Source organism: Centruroides vittatus, unplaced genomic scaffold (assembly GCF_030686945.1).
Source record: "Centruroides vittatus isolate TY-2023 unplaced genomic scaffold, ASM3068694v2 contig_875, whole genome shotgun sequence".
In the NCBI taxonomy this organism is placed as follows: domain Eukaryota; kingdom Metazoa; phylum Arthropoda; class Arachnida; order Scorpiones; family Buthidae; genus Centruroides; species Centruroides vittatus.
The window spans coordinates 1,552,208-1,570,116 of record NW_027122567.1 but is presented as its reverse complement, the minus strand read 5'-3'; the positions used below and the strand labels follow the sequence as shown (position 1 = coordinate 1,570,116).

General features: G+C 31.0%; 2 protein-coding genes across 3 annotated transcripts in view; one reads left to right on the top strand and one right to left on the bottom strand.

The window, feature by feature from the left end:
• Der-1 (derlin-1) overlaps positions 1–10,098 on the top strand; it is a 33,235-nt gene extending 23,137 nt beyond the window's left edge. The window contains exons 4-9 of one of the 2 annotated variants that reach the window (XM_067279556.1): positions 3,067–3,093; positions 3,170–3,265; positions 4,573–4,625; positions 7,351–7,461; positions 7,719–7,811; positions 9,389–10,098. In XM_067279556.1, the coding sequence (XP_067135657.1) occupies positions 3,067–3,093; positions 3,170–3,265; positions 4,573–4,625; positions 7,351–7,461; positions 7,719–7,811; positions 9,389–9,395 (387 nt within the window). In that variant the 3' untranslated portion in view covers positions 9,396–10,098. Of the gene's footprint in view, positions 1–3,066; positions 3,094–3,169; positions 3,266–4,572; positions 4,626–7,350; positions 7,462–7,718; positions 8,035–9,388 lie in introns of those variants that run through there. The other variant, XM_067279555.1, reaches the window with a different exon arrangement.
• A 2,643-nt stretch (positions 10,099–12,741) lies between these two features.
• LOC136983072 (protein FAM200C-like) lies at positions 12,742–14,256 on the bottom strand. Its single transcript, XM_067279705.1, has 2 exons — positions 14,085–14,256; positions 12,742–13,619 (listed from the first exon to the last, which is right to left on the bottom strand). The coding sequence occupies exons 1-2, from the start codon at positions 14,254–14,256 to the stop codon at positions 12,742–12,744; spliced, it is 1,050 nt and encodes a 349-aa protein (XP_067135806.1).
• Between the last annotated feature and the right edge of the window lie 3,653 nt (positions 14,257–17,909).

Below are 17,909 nucleotides of genomic sequence, written 5' to 3'. Positions count from 1 at the left end.
GAATTTTCAGAAAGTTTTAATACTTTCAATAATTCTCTTATTGATATTTTTAATGTCGAGATTCAGGAGATGTCTGATAATGAATTCTTTAATGAAGATAAATGAAGATTCTTTTTGAATGAATTTTTATAATTCATTTCAACTTTTCAATAAAAAATATTTTAAATGAAAATCAATTGATGTTATTTAAATTTCCTTTCTACTGCCTAAAAGTTTTTATTATTTTCAACATTGAACTCATTTTACCCTCTTAATGTTTGTTTAATTTGCATCATTGTATTTATAAATTAAACACATTAAACTGTTTTATGACCATGTCTCTTATAAGCTGTATTCAGCTAAGAAAAGTTTTATATGACCTTTGGACAATATTAATGTGTTTCACTATATTTATGGATTAACATCAAAGATTTTCAGCCAAGAACATAAACCATTCAAAAGGAATTCAACTTTTGCTACATTACTGTTTTGAAATTGATATACATTAACAGCCATGGAAATCATATCACTCATAAACCCTATAAAAGTGAATTTGCTTTTTAAATTAAAGAAAATCTTTTTCTTGTAGATCTGCCAGAAACTAAAGATTGCATTCATCCAAGACATCATAAACATGAGAACATGCTTCATTGGCTGGTCTCCTACAGCAATGCTTTTGATGATTATATCATCTGTTGGTATAAAACCCATGCAGATTGTGTCTTTTTATAAGCAAAAGGGGAGTTGTAGACAGTTAACATCTGCAAAAAGTCTGTAATTGCTGCTTTGAATGCTGGTTTATCCTCTTGTGAAATAGTGCAGAGAGTGCATTGTCATCAATCAGTTATGCTTTTGTTACAAAGGAGATGTGACTATGAAAACATTAAAAGAAAATCTGAATTAGGAGGTAAAAGTGTGAATATACCATGGTACTGTAATAGGATATTAAATTGTCTCAGCCTGCAAGAGTATTATTCCAAACTGCAAGCAAAGTAGGCAGAACAGATGGGCATAAAAGCAAGTGCATGAACTGTGTTATGTTGCCTGTGCAACATAACACAGTTTATGCACTTGGATTTAAAAGTCTACCATCCACATAAGAAGCCTATTATTGGTGACCCAAAATACACAGTAGCTTTTCTGGGCTAAGCATAATGTTGATTGGAGAGTCAGCATGTAGGATTCTGTTGTTTTTGGATGAATTCAAATTTAATCTGCAAGGATCTGACAACAAATAGTATATTAGATGTAGAAAAGGATACCTATTATAGGTATTGCTTGATTCAGACAGGTTTCTGGTGAGTCAAATGATATGGGAATGAGTATCCAGTAAAGATGTTAACATACTAAACTTTATAAATGGATTTGTTAATGTTGAATGCTACAAAAATGGCTTATCTGCCATGCTAATTCCATTGATCAAGGAACAATTTTGTGATGTGAGATGTTGCATCTTCCAAGATAAATTCTATGCCATTTCACTGCTAATATAGTGAGTAAAGTATAATATAGCAGTGAAGATCCTTATTATCCGTCACGATCTTTACGAATGTTCCGTCTTGAGTTGCTCTTTACGACTCGAGAATGTCCGTTAGATGGTTCGAGGAAAGCTACACCTCCACACTCAACAAGTAGTTATATACAGTTTATTTACACTACAAATATTTACAAGTCTGTACAATGTTCAACAACATTACATACGCTACTGTAACAAAGCTGTGATGCCGCATGTCGGCTTGTCTGTCCGGGGAACTCAAGTCGCTTTTCCGGAGATGGCTCAACCGCGTGGCCGTCTGTCTCTACACTAACCTTTTTCCGGAGGACTTTCCAAGAGGAGAACGCTCTCTCTATACACCTCAAAGGCTTACCTAGTGTCAGAGATCACCACGTATTCGGTCTCTCGCCCTTTCTCCCCGTTTTGCTCACCACCCTACCAATTTAAGGGATCCTGCTACTACCTCCTGCGACCAATCAGTTCCTTCCCTTTCTTAGAGCTTTCAAAGACGTCTGCCCTATTTCCCGCCGACGTAGCTTACATTTGCGTCCGTGCTTTATTTACATTTTTTTCCCAAGCTGGCCGGCACGTGGCCAACACATGACCCTTAAGCGGAGACGCTACTCCTTTGATCCTTCCGGCCGTTTATGGCCCCAGCTCCAGGTGGGACTAATTATCTCTGTCGTGCGGCTTTTCGATTCAGGACGCTAAAAGCGACCTTTACAATAGCCTTTCTGTATGGTTTTTTTAGCATTATTGTTGTTTAAATTGACTCAAAAATTGCTGTTTAGATAAAAAAATTTCTACAAGAAGTCTAGATTAGATCCTGAAATTGGCCAGGTAATAGTCCTGATCTTAACATTATTGAGAACTGTCTGCATATTATAAGCATGAAAAATGCAGATATCAGATATGAAAGTAAAATGGATTGTGCTATCAATAATTCATAACATGAATTGATTTTATAACTTTGAACAATTTAGATGATAAATGAAAAGGAAAATATGATAAATTAGAAAAATAAAAAAAATCAATATAATAAATTGAAAAATAATATTAACAATAGTATAAATTCATGAAGTAATCATTTCTGATTTCCCAATATCGAGATTTCTCAGAAGTTTGATAACTATTAGCAAGAAAAAATTGTAAAGAAAGTGGAGTCTGCCACATATTTAACCTAGTGATGAATCAAGTAAAATATATGTGATATAAAGCTAAACATTTTTAAATTTGTATAAAATTTATCTTTCATTAAAAATTCATATTTGGATTTTTTTTGTATCCTTTTATTTTCTTTCTTGCATGAGTATATTTTTGATGTAATTACAGTTGATGGAAAAATTTTAAGGCATTTTTGTAAAAAGTATGAGAATCTTGTCTAAAATTCAAATAGTCATTTATTATAAAACTGGCTAAAAATTTGTTGTATTTTAATGTAAATTTCAACTATAGGAGAAAAGCTTGTAAATATTAATTTACAAAAAAGATTTTTTTGTGTGTTCTATTGATTGCGTATGTTTATTAGTTGAAAATTATAATTATATTTTGTTATCATTTTTCGTATGTCATTTTCCTTAATATATTCCAAGATTGTTGGCTTTCTTGCTGAAATATGGGTAAAGCACACTAAAATTTATTTTATTTATTTACAATACATAGTTTTCTTTTAATTAAAAATTTTATTTCTTTTAGCTGTTGATGGATCCACTGGTTTTAAGTGTACTTTATGTTTGGTGTCAACTGAAAAAAGATATCATTGTAAACTTTTGGTTTGGAACTCAGTTTAAAGTAAGAATTTATTTTGATAATTAAACTGAAATTATAGTAAATCTAAAGTGAAAAATAATAAATTAAAAATTTTCACTTAATATTGTTAATTATTAAAATATAAAATGTATTGATAAAATGTTTATTTAATTGAAAGTAGTCTTTTGAAAAATTTTTACTTTACTCCAAGAAAACTGAAGTTCTTTCAGTTTTTTTGGAGTAAAATTTGGAGTAAAGTTCTTTCAGTTTTCAGAATGATAACTGCTTCAAATAAAATTTCAAGTCTTTTCTTAAAGCTTAAAAATGCTTAGTTTCTAATTTTTCTCCAAGAAAAGGAGTTTGAATTGAATTTACACGTGGTATTTAATAACAAATGTTAAATTAAATTTCGTTTGAATATTTCAAAAATTTTTTTAGTTTTTTATATTCTTGTTTAAATAATTTAGTATATAAAAATTTAGTTCAGTGTAATTGTGTTAATTAAAAATATTGATAATGTTGATGATTTTCATTTATTTCTAAAAGAGTAACAGTTTGTTGTAATTTTCTTTTATTAACATCCACTGTTAACTTTTTAAAAAATAATTTATTATTCTCAGTTCTGCATTCTCACTATTCCATGCTGTCAATAATGAATGAGTCAAAAAATTAGCAGTAATTAAACAATTGTTAAAAATCAATATCAACATCTTACATATCCAGCAAATAGAATTTTAATGCTAATATTAAAATTACCTTCTTAATACTGGAATGAATCACAAACAAACTGTAAACAACCTTTAAAGTTCAGTCACAAAGCATTTTTAATAAAAAATTTGGTCAAAGTCAAAAAAACATTGTCTAAAGTCTGCCTCAGATCTTTAATGAAAATTCCAAATTGGAAAAAACAACACTATATAACAACAAAAATTAAATGATGGTAAATATAAAATTTAACACATAAAAATTTAAGATAAAACATAATACTAATTAATAAAACTTAAATTTATGTTGGCCCTCCCTGGTTTTTTGTAAAAGAATTACCATGCATACAAGACTGGTTTTTCCATCCTTAAAGTTAATACATTTTCCAGTCAGGCCAGCCTTGTATATTTCTAAGGCTTCTTGCAGCTTTATATTTGATTTTGTTTCCTTATACTCCTTGGTAAAGCTGTATATCATCCATAATTTAAATTATTTTAAATGTCTAAATTGAAAGCTTTCAACAAATTATTTTTTCAAAGTAATAAGATTTAAAGTATGTTTTAAATTATTAAATTATAATTTTCAAAAGTTACAATAAATAAGCTCTATTTAGTTTCCAAAAATAATTTTTTTAATTGTTTCAGGCACTGTATTTACCTTGGGTGCTTTTGGCATTTAATGTGCTTTTCAGTGGAGGGTAAGTTTAATTTTTTCTAGTAGTGATAAATATTGACTTTTTTAATTATAATTTCTTTTGTATTAAAATGTAAGAAATATTATTCATGTCATAAAAAAAATCAACCAAGAAAATGTAATTGTTTTAGCTTCAGTTATTATAAAACTGATTATTACATATAATTTTAAACGAGTACTTACAGTGTTATGCAAAAAAAGTTTATTTCTGCTCCTGTCAAACATTTTCACTGAATTTTTTTTTTATAGTTTCAACAGTGCTGAATCTGGCAACAGAATTGGCCATCAATTTTGAGAGAAATGAGATTTTGAAGGAAAACATTTTCTGTTCAAAATATATTTATTGGCTACAGACATTGTCAATTGGCTAATTAGATACAAATAAATTTATATTAATTACTCATTTTTTATTATTATATACATTCAAAAACTGAAACACTTAATGACATGTTTTTCTTCCTTTTATATTCTTCTTCTGAAGTCTCTTGATGTAGAGTTCAGCAGTAATCTGCTAACATGTTTTTGTTCCACTTTCTGTTATACTGCTTTTCCATTTGAGGAAGAGTCTGATGGAACCTTTCTCTATGTTCATCAGAAACAGCTTCTATGTTGGAAGAAAAAAATCTAAATGGGAATGCAGGAAATGCATCTTGAGTGATTCCCCAAAACATTTGTGCTCACATTTTCAAATGTAACTCATGCTGTCCTTTCTTCTGGGTTAAGTTTTTCCTTGAAACTAGGATCCTTCAAACACTATCTTACTTGGGGTATCAACAAAAATTCCCTCCTTTGTTTTCACATTGTTCAGATGTAAAAAATTTTTTCTTCAGGTAAGCAAAGCCTTCTCTGTCCATAACTTTCAAAAAGTTTTTCATCAAACTGAGCATGATATGAAGAAGAGGTAAGAGGTTTTAGTTTTCTTCACCAGAGCAGGAAAAGTAATATTCTTCTGATCTACATTTGTTAAGCAATTAGGCCATTTTTTTTACCAAGTAGTGACTCATTCTTGTTTAACCATCCATTTACATAAAAAATCAACAGAATTTAGTGTATCCTCCTTGAAGACCTGTTAACATTGCAATAACTTTGAGGTCAGTGCACACATTCCACTTATGCTCATTGTATTTTATCATGTCCAGCATTACCTTTACGTTGTTGAAAGTTTGTTTTATATGAACAACATGAGCAACCATAATAGACACGTGTTTGTTGCTGTTCTGTGGCAAAACTCCTTTAAGACTGAACTTTGAGTCAATAAAGAGTCTTGAATCTGCAGGTTCCTGTGGCAGCTGAAGCTCCTCCAACAAATGCAGTATATCATTGCAAAAAATGAGATTTTCCTCTATTGAAAAATTTCACATTTTCTGATCTCCTTTTTCTGTAACAGGACACCTTAACTTCTTTCTCCAAAAGCTTCCACTGCTGGAGATGTAACATAAGTAGTTGCACTTTTCTTTTTGAAAGATTACAAATCATATTCAACCGAGACTGACTGACTGAGCTGTGACTTTTTTGCAGGACTCCATGATAGGTGTTCATCACAACTTGATTGTTGTTTTGGCAAGGTGTGTTCAGGATTGGATTCATCTTCTGAACCTTCCAAGAAATTCATGATGAATCAATGCCAGTACTGACATTGATTCAACCTGGGGCATTAGTCAAGGTGGAGATGGACAGTTGGGCTATTGTATCTTGCATTTTGATTTTGCTGAAAAGTTTTTGCTTTCAGACATGCAAAAGTAACAATTATCCAAATGATTGAGGTTTCCTTCAGACCTTAAGGACAGCAAAAGGTATTGATTTGTGCCTGCCATTCAACCATCTAGTTTGTGTCTGTGTACATGAATTACAGCATAAGAAGCCCAGGTTTTATCTCAATCTCCTACCTTACAGCCAAAATAACAATGGTATGCTTTTTTCACTAGAGGCATTAGTGATTTTTGTTGTGCTTTCAAGTCATTGCTCCACAAATGTAACAAAAGCAGTCCAACTGGTTTTTGCACACAGATATGTTGAGTCAGAGTTCCTATGGTCTCTGCTAGATCTTATATAGCTGACAGTCCATGCTTCCACACCTGACAAGTGGGTGAATGGGATCACCTATTACCTGACAGCTGACACCTGCAGTCTACTAAGATGTAGTACTTGACCCAGAGGGATCAGTTATTAGATAATCAAGACCAAAAAATTTTTACATGTATTAATGTAAAAACATGTGAACCCCAAACAAAGAAATGTGTGTTAAATAGCAAACTAATTTAAAGTACCAGATGTAGGTTTAAACATTACCTTGTCATTGGAAAATAAACAAAGCATTATGAGGTAATTATATACACAGTACTCCTACTAATAATATAAAAAACTACTGGAGTGCTGCTGAACCCTGCTGTGTATTCCAGATGTTGATGATAATGGTTTTTCATCATTTTGTCCTCCAATAGGTTCCTGTGACTCAATTTTGCATCATCACATATAATTGCATAAGGTTACTCAAAAAGCAAAATTTTTATTTTTAATACATTTTGACAAAAAGGAATCTGCTATTTCATTGCAATTTTTTCAATTGTGGAAACCAGTGTTAATATGATACTGAGAACAAAGTTGAAATTTTTAAATTCCATTTTATTTTAAAAACATGATTATGAACTGAATGCATTAACAAATATCAAATTAAGATTTCATATGTATAGCTAGTCTTAGTATTGGTAAATGGAATAATTTCTTTTCAGAGGCTTATATGAACTCATTGGTATTCTTGTTGGACATCTTTACTTCTTTTTTAAGTTTAAATATCCTCAAGAATTTGGAGGCCGTGCCTTGTTGAAAACACCAGACATATTGTAAGTATAGAATAAAAGATAAACAAAAGCTTATAATTTGTTCTATAAGTGCGATTTAGCGCGATAACGATCACTTGGCACGATTCACTTCTTTATTTCAATTTCGTTGATCAATGAAATTGAAATAAAGAAGTGAATCGTGCCAAGTGATCGTTATCGCACTAAATCGCACTTATAGAACAAATATAAAAAATATGACAGTTTTAAAAAATGGCAAAAGCTTATAAATTAGAAATAATTTAAATTTTATTTTTTAGACTTCATTATTTTCCAAACCGTGTAAGAGGATTTGGTGGCTTTGGACAAGCTCCAACACCAAGGAGACAACCAGATGACAACAATCAGAGAAGGTACAATTGGGGTCGTGGCCACATTCTAGGAAATCAATGAAAATTATCTGTGAATGTATAAAACAAATTAACTATGATCATCATTCATCTAATTTTTTTAATGAAACAAAGCTGAACTGTAAAATATTCAAAATCTATAGATGGTTTTGTTGAAACAGTCATGTGAATTATATTGTCATAAAATTATTTATATAAAAAATAAACTACATTATTCTAATCATAATATACTTTGTTTAAAGTAGTAATAATTTTAAAGTTAAAAGAACTTATATTTAGTACAAAACATTGCTTTAAATACAAATTATGATCATCCAAATTTCCTTGCAATATTTTAATAATTATTTCATTCCAAAATTCTGAGTTTTTCTACTAAATATATTATAAATTCTAATAACTAATATTAATTTTATTATACAAACTGAGTAAATAATACATAAATTACATATACATTCAAAACAGTATATTATTTTTAAACCCAAATAAAGTGACTGAATCTGTAATAATCATTATTAAGTTTTCATATTAACTACATAATCAGTATTGAATTAGCTAAAAAGAACAATATATTTCAAACATTGAGAATAAAGATTTTGATGGCTCTTTTTCAAAAGATCCAGGATTTGCAGTAAACTTTTCAAAATTGTCCTAGTATAAATGATGATTTCTATTAACAGTTGTTTCCAGTCTTTGGCATCAATGATATTTTTATAATTTATCCAATTACATAAGCATTCAAAACATATGTTGATTATGTTAGTTTCTTTTAATTAACACAGTTATTAGATTCAAAATGGTAACATTGGGAGAACATAACATAAACATTTTAAATAGTCTGAAAAAACTGACTTGTTTTCATTTTTCCTGACATAAATGATTCAATGACTGAAGTATGATCATTTAATTACTAAACAGAACTCAGTTTCAAAGACAATTCTGTGTTTACACAAATTTATAAAATCTGCAAGGTTATTTTGTATCTGTTTTTTATCAGAATTTATTTGCTTTTTATCTAAAACAACTTAGAATTATTTGTCTCAAAATGTTTATGGCACTTGATATGGATGTTTAGTCCATCCAACACAAACTGAATATGTGATAGATTAGCAATTTCCAATTTTTTCACTTAATTACAGAAATTCTTTTTTATCATCATCTGGGGAAAAGTATGCACATTCACTGCCACTGAAACTCTATTGTTTTTTGAATAACAATGAAAATTTAATTAGATTCAAATTAGATAAGATGAAATAATTATTGAAACAATAATTTTTAATAATTATTATTTAGTAATTTCGAATTGCAGTCTAAAACTATTACTAGAAATAGTCACACATGTTGATAATTATTGAGTGAAATTAATGATGATATAATCAGTGACATATTTCTTGGTATTATTTGACAACTTGAAATTTTTGTTATACATAATTTGTATATAGTAATATATTAATAGCATATGAAGCCTTATGAATAAATATTTATTTTAAGAAATATATCAAAATCACATTAAAACTCAGCATTTGAAGTGACTGCTATTCATTATTTCTCTGCATAATCATTAATTAGTTCTCTCTCCACAGCTCTTGATGTTGATTCCTATTATGAAAGAAGTCAGTATCACGAATAATAGGAAACAATTCTCTTCAGCTTAGTACTGTTTGTGAAGAATTACTGAACAGGCATACAGGAACAAAGAAGACATAGTCCAGATTTTTTTGCAATGATTTATTATTATTCAGAAAGAAGTGTTATGTTCTGTGGTCCAAAATATCATTGATTTCAGTGTGTATGAATATTTGTTGCCAATATGTAATATTGCATCACCAATCTGTTATGAAAAATGACTATCTTCTTATCTACATCAACAAAGTTTGTATGATAGCCTGTCAGTCCAGAAAACATCATGCTATTTAATCCATTTTTATAGTTCTGTCATCTTAACTATGGCTGTTTGACACAAACATGCAACAAATTATTACAGTAGTTATGTCATACATTTATCAAATTAAATTACATATACATCTTATTTGCAGAAACTTAGATATCTATATAAAACTATAAGAATTCACATTATTCACAAGGAACGTGTTTTCTTAATTTTTAAATTCTGTTGTAGAATCTCAACAAGAATAAAATGAAACACCTTAAGTCAAAATAATTCTAAAAATAAATTAAACAAGAATAAAATGTGTATTCAATATCAAGCATTTTAAATTAAAATGTTATATTGCTCTTCAACATTATTATTTACAATAAAAATTTAAAAAAATAATCACAGTATATTATTTCAAACAAAATTGTTTCAAGTAATTAAATTAGGAATGAAATGAAGAAATAATTTTTTTTTCATATTTAATATTAGAAGAATACAATTTAAAAAAAATTTTATTATTAAGTAGCAAATATTGTAGATTAAAGATAGTAAATAAAATTAATGTGATGAGAAATCAGATGTATTTTGTGGCCAAATGGATAGCATTATATTTTCATAAAAAAAACTTTGAATATCGATAGATATTGGATAAATTTTGTAAAGATATTTTATTGTATTTCAATTAATGTAAATATAATGTATATCTGTTTATGTATTAGCATATTTATTTATCAAATTTTATATCTTCATTTTTCATTAAAACTAATAGATTTTATCAAATTAAATATTTAATTGGCAATTCTAATTTTTAAAATTTCACAAATGTATTTTTATAAAAAATGGAATATAATTATCAGTTTGATGTATTTCGTTTATATGAATATAAACAAAAAAAAGGATGCTGAAAGAAAATTATGTAAAGTTTTAATATTAATAAAAAAGAAAAATTATTGGAAATTTAATTTTTTTCTTTTAAAATTTACATTTCATAGAGACAGAAAATAGCTGAAATGCATTTTGGCACTTAAAGATATTTGATTAATTGTATTTATTAAATGCTTGGATTTGTAATTAAATATAAACAATACGAAAATAGATAAAATTTTTCTTACAGCACCTCAATTCTAAAAAAGTTTTTAGAATTGAGGTGCTGTAAGAACTTATTGAGAATTTTGATTCATCTCCTAACTTAATTTTATTACTTATACTTTTTATTCACAGAATACTGTTTTGACACCTATTAATATTGATGCCGGTATGGTTCAATAATATAATGAGCTTGAATCAGGAAGAGTTTTCCCAAGTTACAAGTGTTAAAAAGTTCTACAAAGTTCTTAAAACTTGCATTTTGAGAGTGTAAAAGTTGCTTACATTTGAAACAAGTCTGTAAAAATATTGGTATTACCTTTTTTGCAATTACATTGAAAACATTTTCAACTCTAATGAAGATTTTTAATTCCAACTTAGATTGTAAGATTCAGATTTATGTGGTATTAGGAAAAATCTTAGTTGTTTATACTGTAGATTTTTTTTTTCAAGCATACAAAAATATACATCAATAGTGAAAAGTCTGAAGTATAGAAAAAAAAATTAAAGCAATTTTCTGCTAGTAATCATTGAGGTTTTCATAAGCACTAAATGTGCAGTAAATTAAATTAAAAGAGGGGTATAAAATTTATTCACTGTTTTATCAATTATTAATTGACAATTTGAAATTTTGTTTTTGTTTCACATAATTTGTATATATATCACAAATAAATATTTTAAGAAATATATCAAAATTGCATTGAAACTCAGCATTTCAAGTGACTGCTAATCATTATTTCTCATCATAATCATTAATTAATTCTCCACAGCCCTTGATGTTGATTCCTATTATGAAAGAAGTCAGTATCATGAATAATAGGAAACCTCTTCAGCCTAGTACTGTATCACTGAACTGGCATACAGAGAGAAAGAATTGAATTAATGCAATTTAATGTCTGGAATCTAGGATTTTTGTAATCCACTAGGTAAAATTCCACATGCAATTCACTTTTAAGAAATATCTGCATTAATACTAGAATAACAAATTAATTAAAAATAGAAAATGAAAGCAACTTCTTTGGGGCTGTCCATAAATTTCGGCCGCATTTTCCTTGAAATTTTTACTCCCTCTATCCTTGTCTCAGTTTGTCCGTTTCCATAACCTCCTACCCTCTTCGAATGTCTAACAAAACAGAACCCCCTTCAAACCTTCATTATGAATGGTAGATACCATAAGTAGAAACGAAACATAAAAGAAGTTTTGAAATAAATATAATAAAATGCATAAACTGTATAAAACAGTGTTTCCCAACCTTTTTTGTGCTATGCCCCACCTAAACCTTTCTAAAATTCTTATGTCCCTCCTAACACATACACAATTTTTAATATTCAAAAATTGAAATGGAAACACTAAAGAAACTTGAATGATAGGTTTTAGGAAGATATCACTAGGAAATTATTGAGAAAACACAGTAAGTAAACTTTCAAAACATACAATGGAGAACTGAAATTCAACTACAAAATAATTTTAATGAAAGATTTTCTATAATATTTTAATTATTAGTAATTATTTATTATTTAAATTTAGTGAGACCCTTGCACTTGATGCTTGCTGCAAAGAGATTTTATGTCAGGTTCCAATTTAGTTAACATTAGTCTCATGTCTCCTCGTTTAGTTATATCCAGCCGATTTCTTTTTTTTTTTAGCAGCAAATCATTTATGGCATTAAATCCGCATTCTGATAAATATGAAGATGGAAAAGACAACAATAGTTCTCTTGCACAATTAGTTGCATTTGGATATTTGATTTTGGTTTCCTCACAAAGCCATGTCATTGCACCTTTTATATTAAATAATGTTTTAATTGACTCATCATTTTGCATTTCTGCGAGTTCTTTTTCTTACTTCAGTGTGAAGTATAAGTCTTACATGGTCTTCATTTTGTTCTTCACAAAATAACTTGAAAAGACTTTCACATTTGGCACTTGCTTTAATAGTATTGATACACTTTATAACTAAATTTAGTGCTTCATTTAGAACAGTGAAATGTTTTTAGCTACTAAGTTTTCCCTGTGAATAACACAATACACAAGAAGCATTTTTGAATTTTCATCTTTCATCAATTTTAAGCAACCATTTTTCTTCCCCATTATATTAGGAGCATCATCTACAGCACAAGATGTTATATTTTCCATTGGTATATTATTGACATCTAAGTAATATTTTAGCTTACTATATATATCTTTGAAGGTCGTCGTGCTTTCTAATGATTTACAGAACAACACTTCTTCAGCAAACTCACCTTTTTCAATATATCGTACGTAAGTTATAAGTACGGCCTCACTGTCTCTCAAAGTTGATTCATCCATTTGCACCAACAATGGTCTTGATTTCAGCTTTTCAACAACGTGTTTTTCAATATCTTCACTCATTTCATCTATTCGTCTGCTAACAGTATTGTTATTTAGTGGCATAGCTTTAACATCTTTGTCATCTTTTTCCAGAACCGTTTTAAGAAATGCTGATATTGATGGTTTGATTAAATTCTCCCCTATAGTATGACTTTTTCCAGATTTAGCAATGAGTAATGAAATTTGATAACTAGCCTCCAGAGTATGATTGATAGTTGCATTATGAGCAGTAAATAGAGACTTCAATGTTGCTCTTTTTACAAAATCTGTCTTCATAGTTTGAAAGTAATTTAAATCTGTATTAATATGAGCATTATGTTTTGTCTTCAAATGTGCCTCAAGACGACTTCGTTTTACTGATTCGTTGGTCAAGCATTGTTGGCATAAAAGACAAAAAGGTGACAGTTCATCATGGACAGTGGATATAAAACCAAATTTTAAATAGTCCTCTGAATACTGACGAACTTTTTTCTTGCTTGCACCACTCATTTCCTTATGGGCTAGAAAAATAAATATAAAATCAATTAGAAAATTTTAAAAAAAATGATATGATGTTGGATTCACGTGAAATGGTGTAGGGCTGTAGACCGACAAAGGAAACACGTTTCAATGACTATGCGACGATATGGTCAACAAAGTAATTTATTTCGCATAAATGTACAGATTTTTATTTTAGATTCCAACTCCATGGTATTATAAAATAAAATACAATAATACGGCGCAAACATATACCGTTCGCAACAATATAAAAACCATAACTAAAACTTATGTACTAACTTAAAACTAGTGATAGAAAAATTAGTCGGGAAAAGAGAAGATAGGAAATAGAACATAGAAACGATTGGTATACCTGGGTTTTCTTTTTTTGCTGAATTCTACACTCTGGGTGGGATACAACCACGTTGAACTCTTTTGGAAAGTCTCTCATTGTCATGTTTGTTGAACTTTCTCTTGCACTTAATTGCCACACTGTTTTATCATAACCACGAAAAAACCCGATCCTTTCTTCGAAGTCTCTTGCACTTTCCCGTCGTTGCCAAACGTAACCTGGAACATTTCAATTCGTGTCTGTCCACCTCGATGTCTGGGCAAAGAAAGTCCTTTCTCCTCTTTCACCGGCCTCAGAACATCATTCATCTTTGTTTTCAGTGATTTCCAGAATTTTTAATCCCACCCCAAGGGAAAAGGGTTATAAAGGAAAGTTCTAGAAAGAAGGGGAAACAAAGAACAAAGAAAATTAAAACTAACTTAAATCAATATTTACAATAAATATGGCGTACAGCAACTATATGGTTAACTTAAACTCCGAACAAGTCCATTTTCGAACTGCCCCCCTTAACAGTCAAATTGCTCCCTTGTGGGGCGGGGGCCCCGCGTTGGGAAACACTGCCCTAGACAGTCACCCAAGCATTGAGTTGCCGTAATTTAACTAAACAAACAAACAAACAAACCACTCCTGAAAAATTCCTGGGATTTTTCGACCCGTCCCGATTCGATTCCTGGTCCCCTAGAGTGGTAAGCCACCACCTTGGCCGCTCGGCCATCTGGCCATTTGGTTTTAGCAGTTGCGTGCCGTCATTGGAAGTGGTGGAAGCGCCGCTTCCCTTGTATTTTCTAAAATATAAATTTTCATATTTTAACGTTGTTTGAATTAAAATTAATATTTTATTATAATTGCATTATATATCTTATTACAAATTTCTATACTGTATGTGAAATAAACGATAAGATTGCTATTGTATATTCGAATATCAGTGGAGAAATGGAAGCGCTGTATTGTCAAAACCGGGTCAGCTTCCAAGCAGCCAAATTATACGCATTCGCCCATGCGCTTTACAGAGCACCAACCTCACACGGTTTAGCTGGTGGAAGCTACACACGCATAACGCTTTCAATCTTTCTATCCAGGGGACCTATTCTGAGTTGTATCGTTAAACCAAGAATACGATAAAAACCAGTTTCTATCGAAACCACGTGATTGGCATTTAATCAACTGTGAAAACGCTATTCTGAGTCGTACTGTGCGTTTCGTTTTCGGTTCCTATAGCCATGTGCGATGACTAAGCTTTTCTTATCGATCACTCTCGAGGTGCCGTTTTTAGGAACATAACGAAAGTAAAAAGAAAGGCGACTTTAGGTGTAAGGATAATACCGTATTAGCCCGAATATAACGCGATATTTTTCGACCATTTATTTTCCGTTAAAAAATCGACTCGCGCTAAATTCGGGGTTTAAGTAATGGAATGTAATATAAACAAGGACATTTTCCTACAGAGATTGAAACGCGACTGAACGTCAGACCTAGCTCGACCGACCACTTCAAAACAACCATGTGATCTAGTTAGTAGGCCTGCGCTTTTGTTTGCATAGCGCTACTATAGTAAGGCTATGTCTCCGCTTGTTCGAAGTTCATTAGTCACGTGATTTTTCGACCGCCTTTTAGTCACGTGGGCTTTCACAGACGCCATTTTTTATCTTAAAATTGTGAAATTTTTGGCTTCGCTCGAAAAATTATTATTACATCTTTCTTTTCTTTATTTTCGCTACTTTTAAACAATGTAAAATATTTCTATATTGACAAAAATGCTTTATTTGTGCCGAATTTAATGTAATTTGATACGTAAAACGCAAAAAATAAACATATCAAATTTCAACTCGCTGTAATTTATCTCATGTTTCACCGATTGCCATCGGGTTTGTTTGTAAATGGGGAAGAAATATGACTCATTCAAGTTAAGTCAGTAGAAATTTCGTACTACTGCGAGAAAATTTGTCAATAGACCCGCTTTACCCCCTAACGCAAAAGTCAATAATGAATAACGGAAGTCAATGAGTTCTCATTCTGAAAACAGTTCAGATTCTGAATAAACATTTCCGTTTTTTGTTGTTACTTACGTAATATTAATTTTGTTTTACATTACTTAATTTTATTGACATGAATGTAACCTGTGTTATTAGCTATAAATACCTAAATAAATGCTTATCTGATTGAATTTTACTTTCTTTGAATTCTTTTATGAGTATTATTTTTTTTTTCTAAATATCTTTATGAAAATTTTTGAGTCGCGTTATATTCGGGCTAATACGGTATTACTTCACGAGCAATTGGAGATAGAGAAAATTAGCATTGGACGTCATGAATCTTGGTTTTTCGTCTTCGAGATAATGCTTTTCGGCTGAATGATACAAGCTTTAAAAAACTTTGTCGTTTTTCGAAGCCATTACTATTACATTTATGCAATGAATTACGAAAAAAGCTAGAGCTAGGGCCGAATTTACAAGTAAGCTATAGCTTAGGACCTCGACTTTCAATGGAGCTCAAAAATTTCTATAAAAAGAAACTTAAAGTCAAATTTTGTAATTTGCTTTTTACAAACCAACAAAATATACGTTACTTTTGATTTTGTGTAGTATTTAATTATATTAAGAACCAATATTGTTTATATTATATTTCTAGTGATCCATCTTTTTAATATAAAATTTATTTAATTTTTATAGGTAAATTTTCTTAACTTTTAGCAGTTTTTTTGTCATCGAAAAGTGACGAAAACGAAATTTTTAGTGTTTTCTTTTTTGATTGTACCTTATTTTCTAATATGTTGCAAATACTTTTTAACAATAAAACATTTATGATTAAAATTAATATGTTTATGTTAATGGTAAGGGGCCTCACACGGTTTCGAGAGCCTCGAAATACCTAAATCCGACCCTGGCTAGAACTGAAGTGTTTTAATTAATATCTCGAACTGACAAGTTGTAGTTCGCTGGCCGTGTTATCCCCTCTTTGATGACATTTTAACAAAATCTTAGGCTACAGAATACTAAAAACTTTGAAAATGGCGGGTTGCAGTCACGTAGCAAAAATACAATGTTAACTAAACTGTGATTGTTTTTTTTTTTTGTAACTCTTTCCAGCCCACTGGGTACTAAGAGGGCCTCTTATAGCAAGCCCATTATAGGTTCGGCCAGGCCCACAATGGGGCGGCCGGGTGGTGAGGGACAGGGACCGACATAACCGAACGGACCACCCCTTGAAAAATTCCTACGGATTTTTCGACCCGTCCGGATTCGATCCCGGGTCCCCCAGGGCGGCAGGCTGCTAACCTTGACCGCTCGACCATCCGGCCCGCAACTGTGATTGGTCAAAGCGTAATAGCTATTGATAGCATAAAACCCAGACTCATTTCGACCGACTACCCGTAGCGAAACTCACTTAACGTGGAGCATAGAATAGAGATTTGTCTAAGGTTTGTTAACTGCCTTTCGCTACGGGGACTTATTGAATGTCCCGTGTATCGCTCTCGTTGAGTTATCGGAAGAGCTCAGAATAGGTCCTATTCTGCTTTTGGTATGGCCGATTAACATGGCGTTAAGAGAAACCTGCAACGTAGAGTATCCTGGGATAAACCTATGACGAAAGTTTATCATTCCATAGAATCGTCGCAGTTAGGGATTGCAATTGCTGGATCCCTCATCCAGCAATCCAGCTGGATCCAGCGCATTTTTCTGCCTGCTGGATCCAGCACCAGGTGTTGGATCCAGCGCTGCGGATTCGCAAATACTCAATTAACTTTCTAAATAATGGCGCAAAAGTCTACGTTGTCGGCGTTGCTGCTTTGCTACGTGCGCTAACGCTCGACGGCGAGAGTTGACGTCGTTCTTCTGGCCCAGGGCTCCTTACGCCCTGGGCCAGAAGAATGTTGGGAGCCCCCATGAAGAAACAGAATCAATACTAGATTATAGACCTAGGGGTCGCTGGTGTAGCTAGCACGGGCGAGACCGCTTACGGA